The 15580-nt window shown below is 46.4% G+C and overlaps 1 protein-coding gene across 1 annotated transcript in view; it reads left to right on the forward strand.

The window, feature by feature from the left end:
* Positions 1–14202, forward strand: part of ZXDC (ZXD family zinc finger C) — a 29215-nt gene extending 15013 nt beyond the window's left edge. The window contains exons 8-10 of the mRNA XM_040408322.1: positions 11634–11791; positions 12291–12392; positions 13076–14202. Coding sequence (XP_040264256.1) covers positions 11634–11791; positions 12291–12392; positions 13076–13162 — 347 coding nt within the window. The 3' untranslated portion in view covers positions 13163–14202. The remainder of the gene's footprint in view (positions 1–11633; positions 11792–12290; positions 12393–13075) is intronic.
* The last annotated feature ends 1378 nt before the right edge of the window (positions 14203–15580 follow it).

A 15580-nucleotide genomic window follows, 5' to 3' on the forward strand; every position in this document is an offset into this window, starting at 1 on the left:
GTGATCTGCTGGATTAAGTTCGGATGGTACGTAGTGCCATTGTTCAGGTTTGGAGGACCTCCTGATTCTCTCTATGCGGTTACTAACGTACACATAGAATCGCTTGGTCCGATTGTGGATGTAACCTAAAACGACCTTACTGTCGGTGTAATACTGGACTTCAGCTATGTCGACACCCAGTTCTTGTTGTATGAAATCCGCAATCTCAACTGCCAACACAGTCCCACAAAGTTCCAGTCTGGGAATAGTATGATCGGGCTTGGGGGCTAACTTAGCCTTACCAAAGACGAATCCAACGTGGTTTTGGTTGTTAGGTTCTGTCACTTTCAGATAGGCAACCGCTGCGATGGCCTCCGTGGAGGCGTCCGAGAACACGTGGAGTTCTTTCTTTATGCTAGAGGAAAGTGAAGTTTTAATATAGCATCTTGGGATGTGGATCTCATCCAAGGCACACAAGGATCGCTTCCAGGCTTCCCATTTTTGCTCTTTCTCGGAGGGAAGTGGGGTATCCCAATCCTTGACTGTTTCAGAAAACTGTCTCAGTAGAGATTTACCTTGTATGGTGATGGGCGCTACAAATCCCAGCGGATCAAATAGGCTGTTTACCACTGATAGGACGCCTCGTTTTGTGAATGGCTTGTCTGCACAACTTATCTGAAAACCGAAGGAGTCAGCCGAGAGATCCCATCTGAGGCCCAAGCTCCTCTGCACAGGTGGACTGTCCAGTCCCAAGTTAATGTCCTTGAATCCTGGTGCATGATCGCCTGATTCGAAGGCCCTCATAACGGCCAGGCTGTTTGAAGCAATTTTGTGTAGTCTAAGTTTAGCTTGGTACAACATACTTTGAGTCCTTTTGAGCAGATCGATAGCCGCTTCTTCAGTGGGTAGTGATTTGAGTCCATCGTCTACGTAGAAGTCCTTTTCTACAAAGTCTCTGGCGTCTTTACCGTACTCGAATTCTCCCTCTAATGCAGTGCGCCGAAGGCCGTAAGTTGCCACGGCAGGTGAAGGGCTGTTTCCAAATACGTGTACCCTCATACGATATTCTGCCATCTCTGCGTTGGTGTCATTATTCTTGTACCACAGAAACCTGAGGAAATTCCGGTGGTCCTCTCTGACTACGAAACAGTGGAACATCTGTTCAATGTCGGCGGTGATGGCAACGAGCTCTTTTCTGAACCTCATCAGCACTCCGACTAAGTTATTCGTCAGATTAGGACCTGTGAGAAGGACATCATTAAGCGATACACCTTGATGTTTGGCACTTGAGTCGAAAACAACCCTAATTTGATTAGGTTTCCGTGGGTGATACACTCCGAATGAAGGCAAGTACCAGCACTCGTCGTTCTTCCCTAAGGATGGAGCTGGTTCTGCATGGTTGTTGCGGAATATTTTGTCGATAAAGGCAACGATGTGTTCTCTCATCTCAGGCTTACTGTTCATGGTACGCTGAAGAGAGTTAAATCTAGACAGAGCTTGTTCCCTATTGTTCGGGAGTCTCACCCTGGTAGCTCGGAAGGGTAATGGAGAAACCCAGTGATTGGTTTCGTCTTTAAGGAACTCATTGTCCATTATCTTGATAAATTCTCTGTCCTCTACTGACAAAGCTACTTTATCATCGTCCTTGCTTGTGTGAAAGACTAATCTTCCCAAGTTGTCAGCAAAGGGAGGAATGTCGTCAGGTGGTTGTATGAGGTCTGGAGGCTTCTCTTTCACCTCATAGTGATGAGGGCAAGGCTTAATGCAAGTTGTGCGTCCATCTCCACGCACGTACGTTTTGAATGAGCGGATTTTTGGTTGATCCAGGCATACATTTCCTATGACTACCCATCCCAAGTCCAGTCTCTGGGCGTATGGTGCATAGTCGGGACCATTACACTGTTGACGCACCTTGTGTACCCTTAGATTGTCTCTGCCAAGCAGGAGTAGAATCTCGGCGTTGTTGTCCATAGGTGGGATAACATTGGCTAGGTGCCTTAGGTGTGGATGGTGAAATGCAGCTTCCGGGGTAGGAATTTCATCCCTATGGTTGGGTATTTGATCACATTCGATCAGCGTCGGTAGAGGTATTTCCGTATTTCCACTGACGGAACAAGCGATGAATCCTTGTGCCCTCCTGCCGCTAGTCTCTATGCGACCCGAGCAGGTGTTTAAGATGTAGGGTTCTGACGGTCCCTTTATTCCAAAGGCTTCAAAGAATTTAGGTCCTGCTAGGGAGCGGTTGCTTTGGTCGTCAATGATGGCATACATTTTTACTGCCTTTTTTGGTAGCCCCTCCGGGTAGACCTTGATTAGGCATATGCGGGCACAACATTTCTCACTCTGGCCCTCGCCACATACGTCCAAGCATGAGCAGGAAACAGCGGTGGCTGTGTTAGCGTGGTTCTGTGGCTCCCCGCCATGACTTTGAGCAGGAATGGTGGTGACAGCAGCCGGTGAATCCCTTGTGAGTGGAGTTGGGTGCATAGCTGAGGCATGTCTTTCACTATGACACTCCTCACACTTGACAATGGATTTACAGTCCTTAGCCATGTGCTCCAATGAAGCGCAGCACTTGAAACATACCCCAAGCTCGGTCAGGACTTTCCTGCGCTCCTGTATTGTTTTGGATCTAAATCCTCTGCATTTGTTCAGTGAGTGTGGTTTTTTATGAATGGGACATTCACGATTGAAGGCCTTGTCTCCTGATGAGGTAGTGTACTGTCTACCAGTGGGTACTGCAGATGATGGTAGGTTAGTCTTTCTAACATTCACGCTGCTCTTAAAGTCTCTGTGTTTATGTACAATACTTTCATACCTTGATGATGGTGTCACTGAAGCTGTAGTATTGAACTCCAGGAAGTCGAGGCTGGGATCATTCCTCATCTGGGACTGTTCATCGATGAACCTACAGAAATGAATAAATGGGGGAAAAGTGACGTCATGCACTCTTTTGTACCTTGAGACTGATGCCGCCCACTTCTCTTGCAGGCTGTATGGTAACTTCACGACAATTGGGTTCACCCCATGGGCTGTATCTAGGTAGCACAGCCCGGACAGACGAGGGTCTCTTTTGGCAAGCTCCAGTTCCATGAGCAAATCACTTAAATCCTGAAGCTTATGGACATCCTTGAGACTGATCTTGGGGACGTTCTGCAGTCTCCTGAATAGTGCCTTCTCTATTGCTTCTGCACTGCCAAAGGTGCGTTCGAGTCTCTGCCAGGCTGCAGCGAGACCTGCTTCTGCTTGTCCCACATAGACAGTTCTAAGGCTCTTGATGCGATTTGTGGAGCCTGGGCCCAGCCAGTTGATCAAGAGGTCGAGCTCCTGCTCTGCAGTTAGGTTGAGGTTGGCGATGGCGGCTTTGAAGGTTGCCTTCCAGGCTCTGTAGCTTTCCGCACGGTCATCAAATTTTGAGAGACTGGTGTTAATTAGCTCTCTGCTCACCATAAACCTGGCAAACTCAGACATATCTGATTTCTCACTGCTTGTTGCCATGACAACTTGTGATGCCCCTGGGGCGTATAGGCTGCGTGGCGTGAAAGGGTGAGATGCTTCCGGGTAGAATGATGTTGCTGCAGGGTTGAGCTGTGGTCTAGCCTCTGTAGATTCTGATGACTGCTGCTTGAGCTGTGGAGGTAGGCCAGGAAACACATGGTAGCCATCTTGCAGTAATAACTGTCCTTGAGAGGGTGCGTCTGGGCGACTGTTATTGGATTGCTCAGGTGCTGTGGGTGTCACTGGCACTGCAGGTAGAGCTGACTTGGAGGTTTCAGTGTTGTTGGCTTGGACAGTACTGCACACTGGGGGTGGTGCAGATAACTGTTTCAGTACGTAGTCGCTGGTGCGATCAGCTGGATCGTCTATCTCCTCTGGTGGTAAGCAGACTGAATCAGGGCCTTGGCTCAATGCTTGCTCAAGTAGTCTTACTTTTGCTAATGCGATTTCCTCTTCCCTCTCTGATTCAAGGATCTTTATTCGAGCCTCTGCTTCTGCCCTGGCAAGGACTTCTTTTTCGACGAAGGAACGCCTCACTTTGGATTGCTCTGCATTTATGCGGGCCTCTAGTAATCTGTCGCTCAGGGCGGAGCTTCTAGAGCATGATGATCTGTAGGACCGCGAGGAATGTTTGGATGAATGCGATCTGTGTGATCTAGTTTCTTGCAAATGAGAGATGCGGAGTTCCACTTTATCTTTAGCGTCCAGCACCATGGCGTCTCTTTGTCTGTCTATTGATTCTGCCTTGCACAATTCTGACGGGGCTTCTTCAATATTAGAGTCTTTTAGAAAGGTTATATACCTTGTGGACAGTCTCTTGTATCTTTCATGGGCTGCGTTCAGCCGCCCGACGGCAACTTGTAAACTGGTGGCATCGCCTGAGGAGGACTTAAATCCTGATATGAGGGAGGAAACTCGTTCCCATAGCTCTTCCAGGTTGTCACATAGCTCATCTTTCCTGGTGTGATAATTTTCTGTGATCTTTATAGTTGGTTTGAGAGAGCGCCTTGGTCGCGTGACTTGGTCTGCTGGAAGTGTGGTTTCTACCTCGAGCTCTTCATAATGATCAGTATCAGGTAGCATTTGTTTTGTTTCATCACTGGGGAACTGTACGAGGTCCTTTTCGGCCATTTTTATTTAAGGTGCGCTGTCTCTTTAAGAAAATGAACTTTTGAATTGGGGGCTGAAAATTGCTGTGCGGCTCAGATGAGGCACCCCGATGAGTTTCCCAAGGTGTTTTAAGTGAATGGCGGGGTTTTGGTTTGAGGGAGGCCCCGCGAGTGTGAACAGTCCTTATATCGTGCGAGCAAGGGTTAATATAGGATGTAGAAAGTGGCTTGGCGAGTAGTGGAGGACTTCCAGGCGAGAGTATATCTACTGCGGACACGCCGTGCTTCCCCTTAGACTTATGGGACGTGCACTGTTGCCGGGCAGATTTGCTGGGAGTGGGCCTGTTGCAGGGGAGGTTCCTGAGTGTGGCGCTGGGCTCTGAGGGAACCTGTAGCCGGCATTGGACATTCAGACGGGTATTTACTGGGGTATAAGGCTTTAAGGCAGTTTTTGACTGTTCTGTCCCCACATGAAGGCGAATGAAGGTGTAACTGATAATGGCTTTGTGACTGGCCTACCTTCGTATCCAAGCAGTGGAGCAGACCGGACCGGCAGATGCTCAGGTTAGATGGATCCAGACGTAGACATGAGGATGCAATCAAACGTGGGTTTATTTGATCCAGAGCAGTGTCATACAGTGATACAATACAGGAATGCAATAGATGCTGTCATGTGGATGTCTTTTCTGAGGCTAACTGCTGAGGCAACTGCTGGTCAAAAACTGATGCCTTCACAAGCCGAGGTGTGTGTCTCCAGTCACAAAGGATGCAGCACTGAAAAAGGCTACAGGAAGTGACCAGGCCCAAGGCTGCTAAAACCACGCCCAGAGAAAACTTTATAGACAACGAACGAAGCGTGCAGCATACAAATTCCGGCCAGCAGATGGCAGCAGAGAACAATAGATTTAAACAACATAGGTAAAAACAAGAAATAATACAGTGCAGAAATTCAATATGAAAGGAACAGCACAACGTATAGTTGTATGATTTTGTTATTAACCGCTGGCGATACTTGTAGATGTGATTCCAATAAATCTGCTATGGACTCCTCTGCGAGTGTGGATATCTTTCTTTTCCATTTATCAATCACCTTGAGAGGGCCGTTCTTGACCTTTTGCTTGCACTAAGTGGAAATAAATTGCTGACACTAGTCCTCTGGGGCCCTGGGTTTTAACAACCCCCCTATTAGTGGGTATTTTGAGATTGTGGTATTGGTTCTCAGGACTGTGGCTTGTATGGCTGACCTAAGTTGTAGGTATGAAAAGAAGTGGGTGCAAGGAATATTATATTATATTTTTGGGTCAGCGCTTCGAATGTCATCAGTACACCCTGATCGTATATATCCCCGAAAGTCTTCACCTCTGCCGCTTGCCATCAATCAGCCCCCATGACTGCTTGTATCCGTGGTAGCGATTGATTGGCCCATAAAGGTATATCTGAGACCTCTTCCGAACTGGGTTAGGGTTTTTGCTTCTCTCTAGATAGACTGCGCCAGCCTATGCAGCTGTAACAAGGGTTTCCGGAATTTAGGTGGCATCTCCAGGACTGGCCATAAGGAGTGGCAGTCCAGGAAGCACATTAGGAAGTATTCTGAAGGAGGTAGTTCCTCCGCAGTATACCATGTTCTAATAAGTCTCAATTGTCTTGCCACCTTGATTAGGTTAATGCGTCCTGCCACCGAGATTGGTAGTGTTTTCCAATTTAGGAGCTTATTCCGTATATGATCCTTTAATGGGTAGATATTAAGGGATAGAGCTTGGGAGTGTCTCTTAGTAATATTCACCCCCAGATACTTGAATGTCTCAACCACCTTTAATCTTTCTAATGTATGGGGGGGGCCCTGACCAATTTGTCTTGCCTAGAGGTATATAAACTGATTTCTCCCAATTGATTCGCAGGCCTGAGAACTCCCCAAATTTATTGATCAGGGTGGACTGCACCATTGAGGGAAGTGTCCGGCGACGATAAATATAAAATCATGTCATCTGCATATAATCCTATGCAGGCCTCTCTTTCCCCCATGGTCACTCCTGTTATATTGTTGCTACTCCTTACCCTAATCGCCAAGGGTTCGACTGCCAATGTCAAAAAGAGTGGCGGCAGGGGGCATCCTTGCCTCGTACCTCCGTGAAGTAGAAAACTGTCGGATAGCTCTCCATTTATCAGTAATCTGCTGATAGGCCTGCTGTATAGTATAGTAATCCATTTAAGAAAATGTGTGCCAAACCCAAACTTTTTCAGGCATTCTTTAAGATATGGCCATTCAATTGAATCGAATGCCTTGGCAGCATCTAATGAAGCCAAGGCCCAGTCCTCGTTTAAGGAGAACCCTCCCTGAGCAGCTACCTGGACCCTCCTAATATTTTCAGTGTTGGATTTCCCTGGCATGAATCTTGTCTGCTCTCGGTGGACCAATGACCGGACCCTTGTCAGGATTTTGTAATCTACGTTTAGTAATGCTATGGGGTCTATATGAGCCACAATCTAAGGGATCCTTATCCGGTTGAAGTAATATTATTATAGTGGCTTCCATAAAAGTGTCAGGTAGGTGTCCTCTTTCCAAAGAAAATTGGAGCGTTGATAGCAATTGAGGAGCTAGAACCTCCCCATATTTGGCATACACTTCTTTGAGGGGGCCCATCCGGACCGGGGGATTTCCCATTATTAAGATCTGTTATGGCTTGTATAACTCCCTCCAAGCTAATTGGTTGGTCTAGTTGTGTACGCTGCGTTGTAGTAAGGGTAGGTATAGTTATGTCTTCCAAATAGGCAGCTATTTCCGCTTCAGTTGCTGTTATGCTAGATCTGTATAGATCTTGGTAGAAGTGTGTAAAGGTGCGGAGTATCGCCTCTTGCGTGTTGTGCAGTTGTCCCGCAGAATCTCTAACTGCTAAAATTGTTGAGGATGGTCAGTCATGGCGGACTAGTTGAGCCCATAGTTTGGCTGACTGATTTCCTGATTCGAATGCTGTCTGTTTCAGGAAAAATCATTTCTGATCAGCCTTGTCCCTAAGTGTCGCTAAATTATTGTCTTCCCGCTTGGAGCCACGCGTTTCTATTGGGATCAGTTGGCTGGTTAATATATTGCTGTTCCAGTGTAGAACACCAGGATTCCAGCTCTGCCGCTGAACGTTTAGTGTCTTTTTTATTTTTTTCTATTTTTTATATAGGATATACTGGAGTGTAGGGACCCCCGAAGAAATGCCTTTAAGGTGTCCCACACTAGTGCCAGTTTATGTTCATTTTCATGCGTCATTAGAAACTCTTGTAGATAGTAGGGGATTACGTCAGCTGATCCTAAAAGGTTCAGCCAGAAGGGATGTATATGCATCCTATTCATTATTGAAGGAGAGCCTCTTATCAGGGTGCCCAGTCACAGTGAGTGATCCGATGTTCCCCTGGGGAGATATGTTATCGCCCCCTAGATATAACATCATCAACTCATTGCCCAATTTATAATCTATTCGGGTTAGGGAGTAGTGTCCGCCGCTGTGGCAGGAGTATACCTTATCGGTGGGGTCCAGAGGTCTAGCCATCTAAATTCAGTCAGGAACCTACCAAGTCGTGAGGGAGTCCCTGCATTTGTTGGGTCTGCATTTCCCTGGTGATGGTCGAGTGAGGGGTCTAACATCATATTTATGTCACCCATGCAGATTATTCTAGTTTGCGGATATGAAGTGGCCGCGCGGCTAGAAAAGTTTGCCCGCTCATCATCTACGGCGGGGAACGCAGCAGAGCTGACACTGGTGTCATACTGCAGCCCTCCAGCAACTACCATCTCTGCTGCGCCCATTTCCTCTCACAAGGCTCTAGATACAGAGTACACTGAGGTCAGTGGGGCACACAGTGTAGGGGCCGCTCCAGGGACCGAGCCTACTATTAAAGACGTCTTCTCAGCTGTTACACAATGCAGCCTGGCTCTTAACACCTTAAATACCCATATGGGGGGCCTCAAGGAGGACGTCCTGCTTATTAGGCTGACGCAATTAGAAGAGCCTATTCAGTCGGACACTCCAAGAGAGGACATTCTAGCCTCCATCCCGGTCCTGAAACAAGCTTCCAACTTCCTGGCGGATGCTACAGCAGATGTCGTGAAATTATCTGCAAAGACCGCAGCTTTATCAAATGCCTCTCGTAGGGCAGTTTGGTTAAGGTCATGGAATGGAGATGCGGCATCAAAAAATAGACTTTGTGCCATCCCTTGTGAAGGGGATCGTTTATTTGGGAAGACCCTGGATGATATCCTAGAAGAAGGCCTCCGATAGGAAAAAGGGCTTCCCTACCGAATCGATATTCTTTCATCAAAGACGTAATTTTCGCTCCCAGAGACGTCCTGGATTTGATCAGAAAAAGAAGAATCGGGGATCCTCATGGCAATCCTCGAAAAGCAAGAATAGGGGATTCCTCTTCTCGGATAAGTCCTCCCGTCCAAATACTACACAATGACGCCAGAAGTCCATTTCAACCAGGCCTGGGTACAAATTCATGCATCACCTTAGGTGCTGTCTGTAATAGCTCCAGCCTGTATCCTGATGTTATCAAATGTTCCCCCAGACAGGTACCTGGAAAATTCAAGGTTAAAAAAGGAGAAACAAGAAGCTCTAGAGGCACAAATTGCACTTCTCCTTCAGAATGAGGCAATAGTCAAAGTTCCTCCAGAGGAAGAAAAAAGGGGCTTCTATTCTTCAGTCTTTTTGGTAAAGAAACCAGACGAGTCATTCCGATTTGATAATAAATTTGAAGAATTTAAACTAATTCGTAAGATACAAAAAGTTCAAGATAGAAACAGTCAGGTCCACAATCAACCTAATATCCAAAGACTGGGTAATGGCAACAATAGATCTCTCCGATGCTTATTACCACGTTCCAATCCATCGACATTACCAGAAATATTTAAGAATGGCAGTCTGGATTTGGGGGAGGATCAATCATTTTCAATTCCAGGTGCTTCTCTTTGGCCTATCCTCTGCCCCAAGGGTATTTACAAAAGTTATAGCAGAAATTTCGAGCTTCTTCCATTTATCAGAGATAGTCCTGATTCCATACCTGGACGACAGAATCTCTTCTCTCGCAGATACAGACCGTAGTCCAGACGTTGTCAAATTTAGGATGGATCATCAATATGAAAGTCAGACCTGGTTCCAGAATATCGGTAGATATTCTTAGGTGTACTTCTAGATTCTCATCTAATGTCCTCTTTTTTTTCTTCCGGAAAGAAAAAAGGAAGACCTGATCCAAAGAATAGCAAGGTTTCAATGTTTACGCAAGACCTCTATAAGAGAGATCATGAGGATTCTGGGAATCATGACTTCCACAATATTATCAGTGAAATGGGCCCAGGCTCACTCAAGAATGCTTCAGTCCTTCCTGTTAAGGTCCTGGGACCGAAAACAAATATCTTTAAACAAGAAATTGGAGATTCCGTTCCATTTAAGGCGCTCTCTCCTGGTGCTCAGAAAAGAGAACCTTTCCAGAGGCGTGGAATGACTGCAGTCGGAGCCACTAGTGGTCACGATGGACGCAAGCAGCCAAGGCTGGGAGGCTCACCTGAACGGCAGGACAGGTCAGGGTCTATGGCAGAAAAGCCCTATCTGGCCATCTTCCAACATGCGAGAGCTTCAGGCAGTCTGGCAAGCGCTAAAATTTTTCGCTCCATCCGTGGTCTGGAGTTATGTAAAGATACTTCCCGACAACTCGACCACGGTTGTTTACCTGAACAAACAGGGGGGACAAGAAGTCGTTTCCTCTCGGCGGTGGCAGAAAAGATATTTGTTTGGGCCAAAGCAAACATAAAATCTCTGACGGCGGTCCATATAAAGGGGGAAGAAAATCATCTGGCGGACTTCCTGAGCAGAGAAAAGCTGAGACAGCTTGAACCAGACAGTGTTCGACCAGATTTCAGCAAGATGGGGGACGCCGTTAATTGACTTGTTTACTTCAAGAAAAAAACAAAGTCAGCAAGTTTTATTCCCTCTTACAAAGACAGACCTCTGCAAGTGGATGCTTTAGCGCACAGGTGGCCGAAGGGTCTCCTGTACACCTTCCCACCCTTCTCTCTAATTCCAAAAGTCCTGACAAAAACGATAGAAGTCCCAGATAATACTAATGGCAATTACGGCAGCTAGAAGGGTTGGGGAGATTCAGGCCTTCTCTATTCAGCCCCGTACCTTGCAATACTGGAAGATGGGATTGTTTTTAAGACATTCTCCTGAATTTCTTCCTAAAGTGGTATCTCTAAATTTCATTGCCGTCAAGAAATTTCTCTCCCACTCCTCGGCCTACCTCTGAAGGGGAAAAGAGATTCAGTAACCTTGACGTGAGAAGAGGTCTTCTTCAGTATTTGGAAATTACAAAGGACTTCAGAAGGACAGATCAGTTATTGGTCCAGTACCTGGGCACTAACCGGGGTAGAGCGGCTAGCAAGGCTTCCATAACACGGATTAAGTCCTGTTACAATGAGAAAGAGATGACTCCCCCCGTCTGGACTGAAAGCCCATTCTGCGCGAGCTATGGCTGCCTCTTCGGCAGAGGGGGGCCTCTGCCTCTCTTGAAGATATTTCTTGGTCGAACCCTTCTACTTTTTATAAAAATATTATAAACTGGAAGTGCTATCCAATAGAGATCTTTCTTTTGGCAGGAAAGTTTTATCTGCCGTGGGGAAAACATGATGATTACTCTTTCCCGGTAATTGGATTTTCCCTTAGCCTCCACGACGGCACAGGGAATTCCCACTCTTTTTTTTTTTTTTTTTTTTTTTTTTTTTTTTTGTTTGATTTGATATTTGGTCGGCAGTTGACCCTTTTTTCATTTGTATTGTTATGTTACTTAACCTTATTAAATGATGCATCTGCTTTGGAGTTCTAGGTTATTAACTGGTGAAGGTAAAGGGGAGGGGGCCCTTATACATTGATCTTCGTTGTTTTCCTGCCCCGGAAGAGGCCGGTGGCCTCCAGGAAGTACCGTTGTGGAGGCTAAGGGAAAATCCAATTACCGGTAAGAATAATTTTCATCTATCCCTGATGAATATTTAACTTTTATTTTGTTTAGGGACTTCACCTCCGCAGAGGAAAAATAAAGGTACAAAACCTAACCAAGCATCATCTCCTGCTGGCAACCGTTTTGGTAGCAGTGTTTTATCAAATGGTGGTCTGACGTTACGGGACCCAGCAACAGGGGCGCAGTATGTACAGATCCAACTTCTTCAGGTAGGTAGGCACAACCCCTGTGCCCCCGAGGCTGAAGTGAGCCACTTGGTTTTAGTTGGGTAGTCCCCACAGACACATATGTACCTTAGGAAATCTAGTGCAGTTGCCATTGACTGTGTTGGTACAGCTGCTTACTTAGGGTCCATTCACACGTCCGCAAAATGGGTCTGCATGCGTTCCGCAATTTAGCGGAAAAGGTGCGGACCCATTAATTTTCAATGGGACCGGAATGTGCTGTTCGCATTTGCGGATCCGCACTTCCGTTCCGCAAAAAAATCTGCACTGTCCTATTCTTGTCTGCAATTGCGGACAAGAAGAGGCATTTTCCATGAGAGTGCCGGCGATGTGCGATCCGCAAAACACATACGGACGTGTGAATGGACCCTTAGACCTTATACAGGAAGTAGTGAAGAACCCCTTTGATGTATACCTGCGAAATACCGACTTATTATTTGCCTGGTAATGTCCCTCCATTAATGTTTTCTGTACTTATCACAAGGATGAACCTCCAGGGGATGGGGACCTGGCTTTCCAGCTGAGTGCTCAGTCGCCATCCGCGCACACGCAACTGACTGTCGATTTGCCTGTGCATATCTTGCAGGTAAGATGGTTTGTATGTTTAAGGATCTCTTCAGTTCTACCCATCTTAAAGTATTAAAGGCACTGGGGCTCCAGCCCTGTTGTGTCTTGTATTCATAATAATTTAAGCAAAGTTAAAGGGATTGTGCCAAGTTTTGAATGGATGCGATAAGGGATAGCAAACTTATCGGTGGGGGTCCAACCTCTGGGACCCCTGCCAATCCCGAGAATGGGTATCACGTTCCCCTGATATGATGGAGCAGCAGGTGCCACTCCATTCATTCCCTATGGTACCACTGTAAATAGCTGAGCACTCTACTTGGCTATCTTTAGCAGTCCGATAGAGATAGAATGGAGTAGCAAAGCGCATGCCTGACCTGCCGCCCTATCAATTGCGGACAAGAATAGACAGTTCTACGGGGGTGCCGGCAGGGTGTATTGCGGATCCGCAATACACCATGGATGTGTGAATGGACCCTTAGAGTAGGTTATCGTTGAAAGACTCACATCAATATGATCATGTTAGGTTACAAAGGGTCGGTACTGCTCAACTGCATGCTGTGCCTCTGGTTTTGGTTTTGTTTGGTTCTGCTCAGTCGGCAGTTTATACATATCGGTGCCCTTTTAACATGCTGGGTGCAGCTGATTCTGCTTGTACAAGTATGCTGTTTGCATCCATATTTACAAGCATTCCTTCTCTTCTAGGAGCCTCACGTGTCGGCAGAAGACGAGGCAGCTTCTGATAATTCCCAGTTTACAGGAAGCACAATAAACCTGCAGGACCTTGAATAAGCTGGCGCTGCGCTCAAAGTGTTATTTAGAGCCAGCCGGCAGGGTGGAGTCGTCTCTTCCGTTCACGCTGGTCTCGTGGTTTTTAGGGGATGACGCCCTGCACTTCTGTTTCTCTGATTGTGGATTATTCCCCAATATGGCATCTCATTTTTGCACTAGATTTTTATGCTCCTCTACGTGACATTGCCATAAGTATCTCTTCTTGAAAGTGCCCAAAAGCTGCTCTCTACTTTGCCCTCCTACTAAATCCATTCAGGATCTGTCATCAGTGTAATATTTTCTTCTGCCGTGTCCATCTGGAAGGAATGGAAATGGACGGAAGCTTTATTTGGAAAATGGTATTCTGCAATCATTTGTGTCTGAAGAAAGGTGGATGTCTCTCGTTAGCGATGACTGTCTCCTTATCTGAAAGGTATTTGAATCTCATCTCCACAAAATTCCTCTGTCTTGTGATACAGTGCACCTACCTCTGGAGCATAACCTGGTCAGTCTGACACCTTCTTCAGCCGCGCACTGTCCTGGAAACTGACTGACTCTTTTTCTAACAAGCTGTGGACAGAACTGACCGAGTGTCAGGTGTGAGATTTGTAAATTATATATCAGGTATTTATTTGTGTATACTGCAGGAAATTGTTTTGCTTATATTTTTTTTTTGTACAAAGTTGTACAAAATATTTATATCCCTTTAAATCAACCAATTCCTTTTTTCACCCTCATGTAACTTTTTTTTTTTTTTTAGGGGTGCATTTTGGTGAAATAAGAAAGTATTAAAAAAAAAGATTATAATTCTGCCCTTAGTATTAGTCTTCCTACGATGGGATGTTGGTTTAAGGGTTCAGATTCATAGCGATCTTGGTCGTGACCATGGATTGCAGTGTAGCCGTGCCAGCATAGAAGTCAGTGGGATCACAGAATTGTAAAAACCCAACACTGCTGCAACCTCATTAATTTCGATGCCAGCACCGCTACACCCACGATCCTGGTCTCCGGGACAGGTTTCTTGCGACCAGGATCCGCCATGTAACCAACCCTGAAGTATGAATATTAGCTGCTGCATTTTTTGTCTTGCTGGGACTACTGCAGGACGCATTGTAAGGTACTGAGCGACGCATTGAGGGAGTAATCGTGGGAGCAGAAAAGTGGCAGTTGCTCATTTTCCTCTCCCCATTGAATACACATGTTCACCCAAACGGAGCATGGTTGCGTATGGAGACATCAGGAGGAATAGCCGAACCGTCTATCTAAGGTTAGGGCTCATGCACACGAACATATGGGCACCGACCGTGGGGCAGCCGCATGCGCGATCGCAGACCCTTTCACTTGAATCGGGTCAGCGATCCGTCCGTTCTGCAAAAAGATAGAACTTGTTCTATCTTCTTGCGTAACGGAAGCACGGAACAGAACACCACAGAAGCACTCCGTAGGGCTTCAGTGTCTCCGGATTTGCGGACCCATTCAAGTCAATGGTCCGCATCCGTGATGCGGAATGCACACGGAACGGGGCCCGTGTATTGCGGATCCGCAGTACGGCAACGGGACACCTACGGTCGTGTGAATGAGCCCTTGTCCAGCTGCATTGTGGTGCTGAATATGCAGGCGAGTAAAGAGTAGCCGCAGCCTAAGGCCTCATGCACACGGCCGTGTTCTGCGGTCTATACGAGTGTATCACTGTACAGCAGCGGCGTCATGAAGCGCACGGCGTCATAGTAACCAATGACGCCGTGCGCTCCTGCTGTCAGCAGTAATCCCGGCCGGGTTACCACGGACTGCTCTCGGCCGTGCAACACGGCCGTGTGCATGAGGCCTAAGTCTGTTGATGCTGCATCAACACGTAGTGGAAATGTTTCAAATTTTTCATCCAGATTTGCAGGTAGTAAATCCCCAGTGGAATACAGCACCAGCATACTGCATGGGATTTTAACAAATCTCATTCACATACTGGAAACTTTCCAGATTTTTAGTCTGCACCAGTTCCATTCTTTGTGTATTCTCAAAGTGGATTTTACTCTTTGTAGTTCATAGGATGAAATCTACAGTAAATCTGCTGGAAGAAGCATGAGGGCACATTCCTTAAAGGGGTTTTGTCACTTCAGCAAATAGAATGTATTATGTAGTGAAAGTTAATACAAGCCACTCCCTAATGTATTGTTTACCATATTGCATCCTTTGCTGGCTGGAATCATTTTACCATCACACTGCTTGTTTCCATGGTTACGATCACCCTGCAATCCATCAGCGGTGGTCGTGTTTGCAGGCTATAAAAAATAAAATAAAAATAGCCTATGTGAGCTCTCATGGTCTCGTCCTCTAGAGGCCAGCTTTTTTTCCCCTATAGTGTGCAAGCACGAGCACCACTGATGGATTGCATGGTGGTTGTGATTATGGAAGCCAACAGTTTATAATTTGATGGAAAAATTA

This window comes from Bufo bufo, chromosome 9 (assembly GCF_905171765.1).
Source record: "Bufo bufo chromosome 9, aBufBuf1.1, whole genome shotgun sequence".
Classification (NCBI taxonomy): domain Eukaryota; kingdom Metazoa; phylum Chordata; class Amphibia; order Anura; family Bufonidae; genus Bufo; species Bufo bufo.